This window comes from Lactuca serriola, chromosome 5 (genome assembly GCF_051521515.1).
Source record: "Lactuca serriola cultivar US96UC23 chromosome 5, Lser_US96UC23_V15, whole genome shotgun sequence".
In the NCBI taxonomy this organism is placed as follows: domain Eukaryota; kingdom Viridiplantae; phylum Streptophyta; class Magnoliopsida; order Asterales; family Asteraceae; genus Lactuca; species Lactuca serriola.
In genome coordinates this window covers 179,352,034-179,364,245 of record NC_136412.1, presented here as the reverse complement: position 1 = coordinate 179,364,245, position 12,212 = coordinate 179,352,034, and the positions used below count along the sequence as shown (strand labels likewise).

At 36.9% G+C, this 12,212-nt stretch overlaps 2 protein-coding genes across 2 annotated transcripts; both read left to right on the top strand.

The window, feature by feature from the left end:
* Nucleotides 1-233: 233 nt before the first annotated feature.
* Nucleotides 234-752, top strand: LOC145049992 (uncharacterized). Its single transcript, XM_078998318.1, has one exon. It carries the CDS (start codon nt 234-236, stop codon nt 750-752), a length of 519 nt encoding a protein of 172 aa, XP_078854444.1.
* Nucleotides 753-4,289: 3,537 nt separating this feature from the next.
* Nucleotides 4,290-9,318, top strand: LOC145049990 (uncharacterized). The gene is made up of 3 exons (XM_078998317.1): nt 4,290-4,792; nt 8,844-9,007; nt 9,110-9,318. The coding sequence occupies exons 1-3, from the start codon at nt 4,290-4,292 to the stop codon at nt 9,316-9,318; spliced, it is 876 nt and encodes a 291-aa protein (XP_078854443.1).
* The last annotated feature ends 2,894 nt before the right edge of the window (nt 9,319-12,212 follow it).

The window sequence follows — 12,212 nt, the reverse complement described above, 5'->3', positions numbered from 1 at the left end:
ATTTCATGATTCGGTGTCCCAAAGGCTCTTATAAGTGATCGGGGAACCCACTTTGCAATTGAAAAATTAGCAGAGGTATTACAAAAATATGGTGAACACCATAGGTTTGTAGTACCCTACGATCCGCAAAAAAGTAGGCAAACTGAAGTTACAAATCTAACATTAAAAAGAATTTTGGAGCGTTTAGTTGGAAGTAATAAGAAGAAGTGGTTGGAGAAGCTTGATGATGCATTATGGGCATTTCGTATGGACTTAAAACACTTGCTGTTATTACACCATCTAAGTTGGTATATGGAAAACTTTGGCAGTTGTCAGTGGAAATCGAATATAAAGCGTTTTGGGCTCTGAAGATTTATAATTCTGAATTAGCTGAACTTCATACCAACCGTTTGATGCAAACAAATGCTCTTGAAGAATTGAGAAATTGTGCGAACTCTAGCTCTTTAATTTACAAAGATAAAACTAAGAAATGGCATGACGCAAGGTTAAATGTACATAAAGATTTTCAAGAAGGGAAAAAGGTTCTACTTTTTAATTCAAGCTTAAAACCTTTTCTCGAGAAATTACAAACTCGTTGGGATAGGCCATTTATTGTGAAAAGAATTTTCCCACATGGGGCCATAGAGTTAATATCGAGAGATGGAACTCCCTTCAAGGTTAACGGACATAGGGTAAAGCACTTTGAGGAAGGCATGCCAAATGAAGAAAAAGAAAGGGAATTTGTGAAATTTGCACGAGCCGAATCAACGTAAAGCGGGATGGAGTCCGACTCATGACTACCCAAAAAGAAGTGTTTGCAGGAGGCAACCTATGGGTTTGGGTTTGCATTTTCATTCCTTTACTTTTATTTTCTGTGTGTTTGTTTATTTTTGATTTTTCATTCCTCTGAATTTTTATATGGGCTATCTTTTTGCTAAACCAAGATTGATACGATGGATGATACTTTTACAAGAATTTGACATAAAAATAAGGGATAAAAAAGGAATTGAGAATGTAGCTGCCGATCACTTATCAAGACTAGAAAATCCGTGTTTAGAAGAATTGGAAGAGAACAAGATTGGAGATGACTCTCTCGAAGAATATTTGATGGTAATCGTGAGAGAGGTACCTTGTTATGCAGATATAGTCAACTTCTTGGCTAGTGATTATCTTCCAAAAGAATTGACTCGCCAACAAAAGAAGAAATTGTTTTCAGAAGTCAAGTATTACCATTGGGATGAGTTGTATCTCTTCATAAGCTGTGCGGATGGAATGATAGAAGACGTTTGTTCGGTAAAAAAAATTGGATATTTTGAAAAATTGCCATAACGGGCCCACCAGAGGACATAATGGAGAACAGTATACGGCTAAGAACGTCTTTGATTCAGAATTTTGTTGGCCTACAATTTTTAAAGATGTTACACATTTTGTCAAAGCATGTGATTCATGCCAAAGGCCAGGAAACATTTCCTACCAAAACAAGATTCCTCAAAATTCAATAAAGGTTTATGAAATATTTGATGTTTGGGGGATCGACTTTATGGGACCTTTCCTGATGTCTCGAGGATATAAAAATATATATTGGTGTCAGTCAATTATGTATCCAAATGGGAGAAAGCACATGCATTACCTAAAAATGATGCTCGAGTAGCGGTTCATTTTCTAAAAATATTAATTTCATGATTCGGTGTCCCGAAGGCTCTTATAAGTGATCGTGGAACCCACTTTGCAATTGAAAAATTAGCAGAGGTATTACAAAAATATGGTGAACACCATAGGTTTGTAGTACCCTACCATCCGCAAAAAAGTAGGCAAACTGAAGTTACAAATCTAACATTAAAAAGAATTTTGGAGCGTTTAGTTGGAAGTAATAAGAAGAAGTGGTTGGAGAAGCTTGATGATGCATTATTGGCATTTCGTATGGACTTAAAACACTTGTTGTTATTACACCATCTAAGTTGGTATATGGAAAACTTTGGCAGTTGTTAGTGGAAATCGAATATAAAGCGTTTTGGGCTCTGAAGATTTATAATTCTGAATTAGCTGAACTTCATACCAACCGTTTGATGCAAACAAATGCTCTTGAAGAATTGAGAAATTGTGCGTACTCTAGCTCTTTAATTTACAAAGATAAAACTAAGAAATGGCATGACGCAAGGTTAAAATGACATAGGGATTTTCAAGAAGGGCAAAAGGTTCTACATTTTAATTCAAGAAAACTTTTTTCCGGGAAATTACAAACTCGTTGGGATGGGCCATTTATTTTGAAATGAATTTTCACACATGGGGCCATAGAGTTAATATCAAGAGATGGAACTCCCTTCAAGGTTAATGGACATAAGGTAAAGCACGTTAAGGAATGTGTTCCAAATGAAGAAAAAGAAGGGGAATTTGTGAAATTTGCACGAGCCGAATCAACGTAAAGCGGGAAGGAGTCCGACTCATGACTCCCCAAAAAGAAGCATTTGCAGGAGGCAACCTGTGGTTTTGGGTTTGCATTTTCTTTCCTTTTCTTTTATTTTCTATATGTTTGTTTATTTTTGCTTTATTTTTTATTTTTCATTCCTCTAAATTTTATATAGGCTATCTTTTCGCTAAACAACATTCTAAACCAAGATTGATACGATGGGTGCTACTTTTACAAGAATTTGACATAGAAATAAGGGATAAAAAAGGAATTAATGATGTAGCTTCCGATCGCTTATGAAGACTAGAAAATCCAGGTTTGGACGAATTGGAAGAGAACAAGATTGGAGATGACTTTCTCGAAGAATATTTGATGGTAATCGTGGTAGCGGTACTTTGGTATTCGGATATAGTCAACTTCTTGGCTAGTGACTATCTTCCAAAAGAATTGACTCGCCAACAAAAGAATAAAATATTTTCAAAAGTCAAGTATTACTTTTGGGATGAGTTGTATCTCTTCATAAGCTTTGCGGGTGGAATGATAAGAAGATGTGTGTTCGGTAAAAAAAATTGAATATTTTGAAACATTGCCATAACGGGCCCACCGGAGGACATCATGGAGCACAGTATACGGCTAAGAAGGTCTTTGATTTTGAATTTTATTAGCCTATAATTTTTAAAGATGATACCTAATCTGTCAAAGAATGTGATTCATGCAAAAGGTTGGAAACATTTCCTACCATAACAAGATGCCTCAAAATTCAATACAAGTTTAGTAAATATATGATGTCTCTAGGAAATATATAAATAAATATATATATATATATATATATATATATATATATATATATATATATATATTGGTAGCGGTCGATTATGTATCCAAATGGGCGAAAGCACAAGCATTACCTACAAATGATGCTCGAGTAGTGGTTCATTTTCTAAAAAGATTATTTTCATGATTCGGTGTCTCGAAGGCTCTTATAAGTGATCAAGGAACCGACTTTGCAAATGAAAAATTAGCAAAGGTAGTACAAATATATGATGTACACCATAGGTTTGCAACGCCCTACCATCCGCAAACAAGTGGGCAAACTAAAGTTACAAATTGGACATTAAAATGGATTTTGTAGCGTTCAGTTAGACGTAATAAGAAGTGGTCGGAGATGCTTGATGATGTATTATGGGCATTTCATATGGCCTTTGAAACACCTGTTGGTATTACACCATCTAGGTTGGTATATGGAAAAATTGCATGTTTCTAGTGGAAATTGAATATAAAGCGTTTTGGGATTTAAAGAGTTGTAATTGTGAATTAGCTGAACTTCATACCAACCGTTTGATGCAAATGAATGCTCTTGAAGAATTGAGATATGAGGCATACACTAGCTCTTTACTTTACAAAGATAAAACTAAGAAATGGCCTAATGCAAGGTTGCAAGGACATAAGTATTTTCAAGAAGGGAAAAAGATTCTACATTTTAATTCAAGGTTAAAGCCTTTTCTAAGAAATTACAAACTCATTGAGATGGGCCATTTATAGTGAAACAAATTTTCCCACATGGGGCCATAGAGTTAATATCAAGAGATGGAACTCCCTTCAAGGTTAATCGACGTAGGGTAAAGTACTTTAAGGCAGGCATGCCAAATGAAGAAAAAGAAGGGGAATTTGTGAAATTTGCACAAGTCGAATAAACATAAAGCGGGAAAGAGTCCAACTCATGACTCCCCAAAAAGAAGCGTTTGCAGGAGGCAACCTGTGGTTTTGGGTTTTCATTTTCTTTCCTTTTCTTTTATTTTTTGTATGATTGTTTATTTTTGCTTTATTTTTTATTTTTCATTCCTCTGTATTTTTATATGTGCTATCTTTTTCCTAAACAAGATGCTAAACCAAGATTGATACAATGGTGCTACTTTTACAAGAATTAGATATAGAAATAAGGGATAAAAAAGGAATTGAGAATGTTGATGTCGATCACTTATCAAAACTAGAAAATCCAGGTTTGGAAGAATTGGAAGAGAACAAGATTGGAGATGACTTTCTCGAAGAATATTTGATGGTAATCGTGGGAGTGGTACCTTGCTATTCGGATATAGTCAACTTCTTGGCTAGTGATTATCTTCCAAAAGAATTGACTCGCGAACAAAAGAAGAAACTATTTTCAGAAGTCACATATTACTTTTGGGATGAGTTGTATCTCTTCAGAAGCTTTGCGAATGGAATGATAAGAAGATGTGTGTTCGGTAAAGAAATTTTGGATATTTTGAAACCTTGCCATAACAGGCCCATCGGAGAACATCATGGAGCGCAGTACACAGCTAAGAAGGTCTTTGATTCTGAATTTTATTGTCCTACAATTTTTAAAGATGCTACCCAATCTGTCAAAGAATGTGATTCATGCCAAAGGTCGGGAAACAGTTCCTACCAAAACAAGATGCCTCAAAATTCAATATAAGTTTATGAAATATTTGATGTTTGGGGAATCGACTTTATGGGAACTTTCCCGATGTCTCAAGGAAATAAATATATAGTGGTAGCGGTCGATTATGTATCCAAATGGGCGAAAGCAAAATCATTACCTACAAATGATGCTCGAGTAGTCGTTCATTTTCTAAAAAGATTATTTTCATGATTCGGTGTCCTGAAGGATCTTATAAGTAATCGGGGAACCCACTTTGCAAATGAAAAATTAGCAAAGGTATCACAAAAATATGGTGTACAACATAGGTTTGCAACACCCTACCTACATATTTTAAAGATGCTACCCAGTTTGTCAAAGAATGTGATTCATGCCAAAGGTCGAGGAACATTTCCTACCGAAACAAGATGCCTCAAAATTCAATATAAGTTTACGAAATATTTGATGTTTGCTGGATCGACTTTATGGGACCTTTCCCGATGTGACAACCGTCAATTTTCGGTCAAGTCAAAGTCAATTGAAGTCAACAAGTCAAACCGTTCGACTCAATTTGCCCGTCGGTACTAGAGTTTATGATATGTAATCTCTAAACAACTCGCTATTCTAATGAGAGATCATAAATCAAAAAGTACGTACATCTAGATCTCCTTAACCTAAAACTATGGTAAGTGGCGAGTAAGTGGCGAGCCAAACCGATAAAACAATGTTGCATACTCATCGGGAGTGTGTAAGATCCTTAAACAAGGCTTAACAGGGTTTACGGACCTTGCATTGCGAAGCCGGACACTCACAATTGTCACACACGAAACCTCTCTCAATCGTTTTCACTCTATCTCTCTTTATCAAGAATCTCTCCCAAATCTCTCTAAGTATGTGAAATCTCTCCCAAGTCTCTCTTTGTATGAGAAATCTCTCCAAGAATATGAAATCTCTCCCAAATCTCTCTAAGTATGTGAAATCTCTCCCAAATCTCTCTTTGTATGAGAAATCTCTCCAGGAATGTGAAATCTCTCCCAAATCTCTCTCAAAAGTTCCCGTAACTTTTTCAAGTCATTCGGGCCATCCCAACCCTTAACCGGGTCAAAAAAGGCTTGAAACAGGGTAAAAACGAGTAAAATAGGCTTAAGGACCCAAAACCCCTCTTAAGGACCCAAAACCCCTCTTAGGGCCGAAAGTCCTCTTAGGGACCGAACCTTTCTGAGCCGAACCCGAACGCTGCTGAACCGAACCAGAAGGGTCCTCTCGGGCCCAAACCTCGCACAAAACCCGAACCCGAGCCTCAGTCCATTTCGCTCCATGATGCCTTCGGTCTATTTCGCTTCTGACTGCTTCGGACCGAGCCTGCTCTTCTTGCTGTATCGCTTCGCTTCGCCTCGCGCCTAGCCTCAGGAGGACCAAACCTCCGACCCAATCCGAGAGGCCTCGTTGGAAGATCAATTCTTTCCGGTTTTCGACTACGAGTTCATTTTAACTTCGTTTTTCATCATTTTAACGCAGGATTTTCACCCAAAACTTTATTTTAACATATTAGACCCCTTAATTAATGATTAATCACGTTTTTAAGGATAAACCTTATCTAAGAAGAGTGGGTGAAGTACAAGAGGTGGAGTGTTAACTTTCTTTTATTCTATTACACAAGCAACCACTCCCATACCCACTCCATGTCACTATTCACCATCAGCCCATCCCTAGTCACTTCATAAGTCCTTTCTCATTATTTCCAGCCATTTCCCACGTTCTTAGAGCTGGAACATCCACCCTCTCTCCTCACACTTCATTCATTCTCTCATTTTTCCACCAAGAATCACACTCCAAACTCTCTCATCTTTCTCTCTCAAATTTGAGAACTTCAAGGCATACTCCAAGACTTTTCTCCTTCATTTAGTAAGTATCATCATCTTTCCTATGATTATTACACATCCTCCTACTCAAAATCATAGATTGCTTACACAAACATCATCACATTCTTGTTAGATCTTCGAATCTTCAAGTGATTCTTCAAGTGTTCTTGAGTTGGACACTTCACTTCTTCAACACTCATCTACTGAAACTACTCAAGGTGAGTTCATACCCCTACATTTTCATTTTTTCTTAATTTTTTAGGGGGGGGGGGGGGGGGGGAATACAAGTTAAAACACCAAGAACATAACTAAACTTTTCTAACAGCTTTCATCAGAAAAGTTGGACTCCATTCACGGACTGTTTTGGACAACTTAAACATTTTAGTTTTCAAAACTATTTTAGGTGCAATTAGTTCCAGTTCTTAGCTTTAAAATGACTACTTGCACATCTCCATACATTTTTCTAAAATTTATGGTGATTTTTACAAAAATGTCTGTCATTTCAAACACCAAACCGGACCAGTCTGTGATTATGGACCTTTTCACCCAAGTTGGAGGTCATTAAAAATCATGATAAAAATTATGAGTAAACTAGACACATTTTGGGAACTCTCAGAATTTACGGATTTAGTTTTCGACTTCGTATGATTTTTCTATGACTTTTCTAAAACAGTGTAGAAAGGTTGAAAATTTGTTAACAGCTTATAACTTTCATAACACTTTGTATTATGTTGAGCAAAGTGTATAACAATAAGTTCTAAATATTGAATGTGTTCCCTTGTTAGTTTATCATCATAAACTGAAACTTAGTCATTCATGATAAGATTATTCATTCATTTTGAACACGTATATTAAGCTATAAGAAGCATAGTTAATGGATTCATAGCACTAATGCATTTTCATGAAAGAGTTTTTATACATTACAAACGTTTTGGATAAACTATAATAGGTATAGTTTATGTATCATTTACTTTTCAAACTTATTTATCAAAGGTTTTCAGTTTTGTTCACGTAAATTTATTAATGAATAAATTTGTGAGTCATTCGCTTCGGGTTACTTCCAACGTAACCAATTCAAAAAGTCCTGTAAATTGTAACCAGAGTCTCTTGTAGGGAGAACGTGATAGTTGTGTATAGATCTATATTGGGCTTGACAAACCCACACTGGCAGGTCTGAGGTGACAAGTGTCATAATAGTTCCGACGCCTGAAGAATGTTGTATTACGAGGCCGTCTAAGTCAAGTATGGTTATGATAGCTCACATGTGGTATTAACAAATCATAAGATTTACGAGTTCTAACTTTAAATTAGCTATTTATGTCGATTTAGCTCACTGAAATTTCTTTAAGTATGGAAAAATACTTGTGCGCCTTCATATCAAAAAGGGTTTTTATGTCAATTTAAAATCACTTTTTATATCAATTACAGATATTGTTGTATATTTTCAGTCTTGGTATTTAAGACTACACACCATTCATTACGGGAGTTTTCTCAAATCAGAAAGGGTTTTTACGCCAATTTGAAACCACCTTATATCTTTAAGTATGACAAATACTTGTTCGTTTTCGGTCCTGGTATTTAGGACCACATAACTTTTGTAAGGAAAATATTGGATTTTTCTTGGTAACATACATCTCTGTACAAAGATCGATTTTCAAACTCTTATTGTCAAAAGCTTATGAACTCACCAACCTTTGTGTTGACACTTTTCAAAACTACTTGTATTCTCAGGAATTCAGTGAAACAGGAAATCAACCACGTTTTGAGGATGGGACGATAAATCGTCAAACAGTTCATTTTGTATCATAATGTAATTGATTCGAATCGTGTAAACATATACTTTGGTGTAACTTTTTCAATTATATTTAAGATGGTTGTATTTACTTTGATCACTATTATACTCGTTGTTGTGATACTCTACATGAAGTCCTCCACCCCCGGACGTTTCCGCCATCCGTTTGGGGGTGTGACACCCGATGTCTCGAGGAAATAAATATATATTGGTAGCGGTTGATTATGTATCCAGATGGGCGAAATCACAAGCATTACCTACAAATGATGCTCGAGTAGTGGTTCATTTTCTAAAAAGATTATTTTCATGATTCGGTGTCCCGAAGGCTCTTATAAGTGATTGAGGAACCCACTTTGCAAATGAAAAATTAGCAAAGGTAGTACAAATATATGATGTACACCATAGGTTTGCAACGCCCTACCATCCGGAAACAAGTGGGAAAACTAAAGTTACAAATTGGACATTAAAAAGGATTTTGGAGCGTTTAGTTGGAAGTAATAAGAAGAAGTCGTCGGAGAAGCTTGATGACGTGTTATGGGCATTTCGTATGGCCTTTAAAACACCTATTGGTATTACACCATCTAGGTTGGTATATGGAAAAAAATTGCAAGTTGCTAGTGGAAATTGAATATAAAGCGTTTTGGCTTTAAATATTTGTAACTTTGAATTAGCTGAACTTCATATCAACCGTTTGATGCAAATGAATGCTCTTGAAGAATTGAGATATGAGGCATACACTAGCTCTTTAATTTACAAAGATAAAACTAAGAAATGGCATGATGCAAGGTTGAGAGGACATAAGTATTTTCAAGAAAGGAAAAAGATTCTACTTTTTAATTCAAGTTTAAAGCTTTTTCCCAAGAAATTACAAACTCGTTGAGATGGGCCATTTATTGTTAAATGAATTTTCCCACATGGGGCCATAAAGTTAATATCAAGAGATGGAACTCCCTTCAAGGTTAATGGACATAGGGTAAAGCACTTTGAGGAAGGCATGCCAAATGAAGAAAAAGAAGGGGAATTTGTGAAATTTGCACATGTCGAATCAACATCAAGCGGGAAGGAGTCCGGCTCATGACTCCCCCAAAAGAAGCTTTTGCAGGAGGCAACCTATGGTTTTGGGTTTGTTCTTTCATTCCTTTTCTTTTATTTTCTGTATGTTTGTTTATTTTTGATTTTTCATTCCTCTGAATTTTTATATGGGCTTTGTTGAGAGAAATAGATGGAATGAGTGTGGGGTGGTAGTTTTTATGAAATTTTGGTTAAAATTGAATCATTTTCCCCACCACGACGTGGTAAAATTCACCACGACGTGGTGACTTTACAGAAAGCAATTTCACGTATTTCAATAAAACCTCACGACGTGGTGTCACTCATCACGACGTGATGTCAGTTTGACAACAGTCAAAAATTAGGGTTTAATTCTTACCATTCAGTCATTTTTCTTTACTTTTCAACTTTCCATTCCTCTCGTCGTGCTATCTTTCCCACAAAGAACTCCCTCCCCTCCTACGTTCAATTTCCTGTTTGTTCCAGTAAAAGGCAACGTTTTTAACTTCTCTTCTTAAGTAGAAATCGTGTATCTAGTTGTTATTGCTGAACATTTACTTATTTGAACAATTATTTGGGCTAATTTCATAAGTTAGGGTTCTGTTTTTTGTCAAAATGGGACCTAATTTTCGATGATTTTACTTTGCATTTGACATTAACTTACACGATTTTATGCCATTAGCAAACCCTAGACTTAAATGCAGTTGATTATGGTCTGAATCAATTCGATTTATGCCCAGTTCTTTAACCAGTTCGTTGACAATGATGACTCATCCTGGTCCTCATTGTGGTCAGTTTAAATTGACCATATTGTTTTTTATTTGCTTTGTGAACATGTATTTGGTCGTTGGGTTTGTTGTTTTTGTTTCTTTTGCAGATTATGGCCATCCGAGAAAGGAGAACCCAACCTAGGAGTCGTCCTGACTTCCCATGGTATACTTTCTCGCTAGTAGTGAGTCTGGGGTTCTAGCACAATGGAATGGACGGCTCGCGTGGATGAAAGAACGCAGGGTTCATGTACCCGCTATAATTGATTGGGGTTGGATGGAGCAAGTCGGGTTGTCGGAAGCTATAGAACTATTTTTGGTTCATTCTTTCGATGGGATCCAAGGGAAATTTGTGTGAATGGAGGCATTTATTTCACCTTCAAGAAACAGTTTACAAAGAGTTGGTGGTTGAGTTTTTGGCAACGGTTTCATTCAAAATACAAATTGGTGCGCTTGAGGGAAAGAGGCGCGAGCTAAGCCTAGCCGAATTCACAATGCAGACGAAGATTTATCTCCCGTTCGAAGTTCATACTGAGTCATATCTTGAGTTCATTGCAAGTTGTATCCGAACCACCGAAGGTTTCAAGGATGAAACTTTTTGGCCAATAATTGCAAATGGTACGTATAGTTCGGGGACTGCGCAAGAGAGTGAGATCTGGTCACCTATACACCGCCTCCTGCATAGACTAATTACAAACACCATCAATCAAAAGCAGGAGGGGGACAAAGTCCTGACATTGGATGTCTTCTTCTTATGGAGTCTCATCACACCGGATATTCGTGTGGAAAGTCCATTTCTATGGGCGGAATTTCTAGCGATTCAGCGGGCAAGGATCATCGTGGTTCTCCTCTTTATGGCAGGATGTTAATAAGTTGGCATGCTCTTTTGGAATCCTTGAAAAACAGGAAGCCTCTTTTCTCGCAATCAAGCTCGGAAAAGCTTTTTCTCCACTTCTTTACAAATGGGCCCAGATTGTTGATGATAACAGGTATGGTAATTATTCCATTCCCATTGATAACCCCCGAAATCAACCCGAGAGACGGGTAAGACAGAGAGGTGGTGATGGGGGTGAAGAGGAGCCTCCAGCGATTCTGACAGAAGATGAGCTTCATATGGACCCGTAAAATGTTGCCCTAAGGATATATCAAGATAACTTGGGATGTGGTGTTAATTACACGAACATGCGTTTGGATCTTCTTATGCAACATATGGACATTCAGAGACCTAATGCCTACCCGGTTACATATCTATACGTCCCAAGTTGGGATGAGTTGTAGCGTGAGCAGCAAGGTGGTGTAAGCAAAAGTGGAGGTGGTGCTAATGATGATGAGGAGGAGTGATTGATTTGTATCCTTTATTTGAAGCGGATTTAATACAAATTCTTTTTGGTTTTCTTTATTTGGTTTGTTTTGTTTGGTTGTTTGTTTTGGATAATGATCACTTAGGATTTGGTTGCTTCTATTTGTTTCCTTGTTTTATCTTTTTTTTTCTTGTCTTTAGATTCCCAGGAAGTTTAAGTTAGAGTATAGAGTTATTTTTGTGAAAGAGTGATGCATTTTAGAGAAAGATTAGAAAAACGGCGAGAGAGGCGAGATTTGAGCATATCAAGTATCTTTTTGACCCACTGAGTGAAGGGTCACGTTTCTAGAAACTAATATCTTTGTTGGTGAAAAATTATTGCAGAAACCACATATTTTTTCCAATTCATTACCACCACGACATGATACCTAAACCACGACGTGGCGTCGTTAACAGAAGACGTATAAATTTTGCACAAAGCCCACCATGACGTGTTACCTATTACCACGAGGTGGTGCCTTCTCGAGTCAGATTTTTGAGTCTTATCCTATAGATTACGAAGTACACATGTCCATTTGCTAAAGTCAAATTTTGTAGCGGTCAACCACTTCTGTTTTCACACTTATGAGCAAGCGCTCCTACAATAAACAACAAGAT

What these genes read in the sequence shown, in the direction of transcription:
- LOC145049990 (XM_078998317.1), top strand. Translation starts at nt 4,290, where the DNA reads ATGGTGCTACTTTTACAAGAATTAGATATAGAAATAAGGGATAAAAAA. An exon ending in GAATGTGATTCATGCCAAAG is followed by an intron (nt 4,793 to 8,843) that starts GTCGGGAAACAG and finishes TGTACACCATAG; the next exon opens with GTTTGCAACGCCCTACCATC. An exon ending in GGCCTTTAAAACACCTATTG is followed by an intron (nt 9,008 to 9,109) that starts GTATTACACCAT and finishes ACTTTGAATTAG; the next exon opens with CTGAACTTCATATCAACCGT.
- LOC145049992 (XM_078998318.1), top strand. Translation starts at nt 234, where the DNA reads ATGGGCATTTCGTATGGACTTAAAACACTTGCTGTTATTACACCATCT.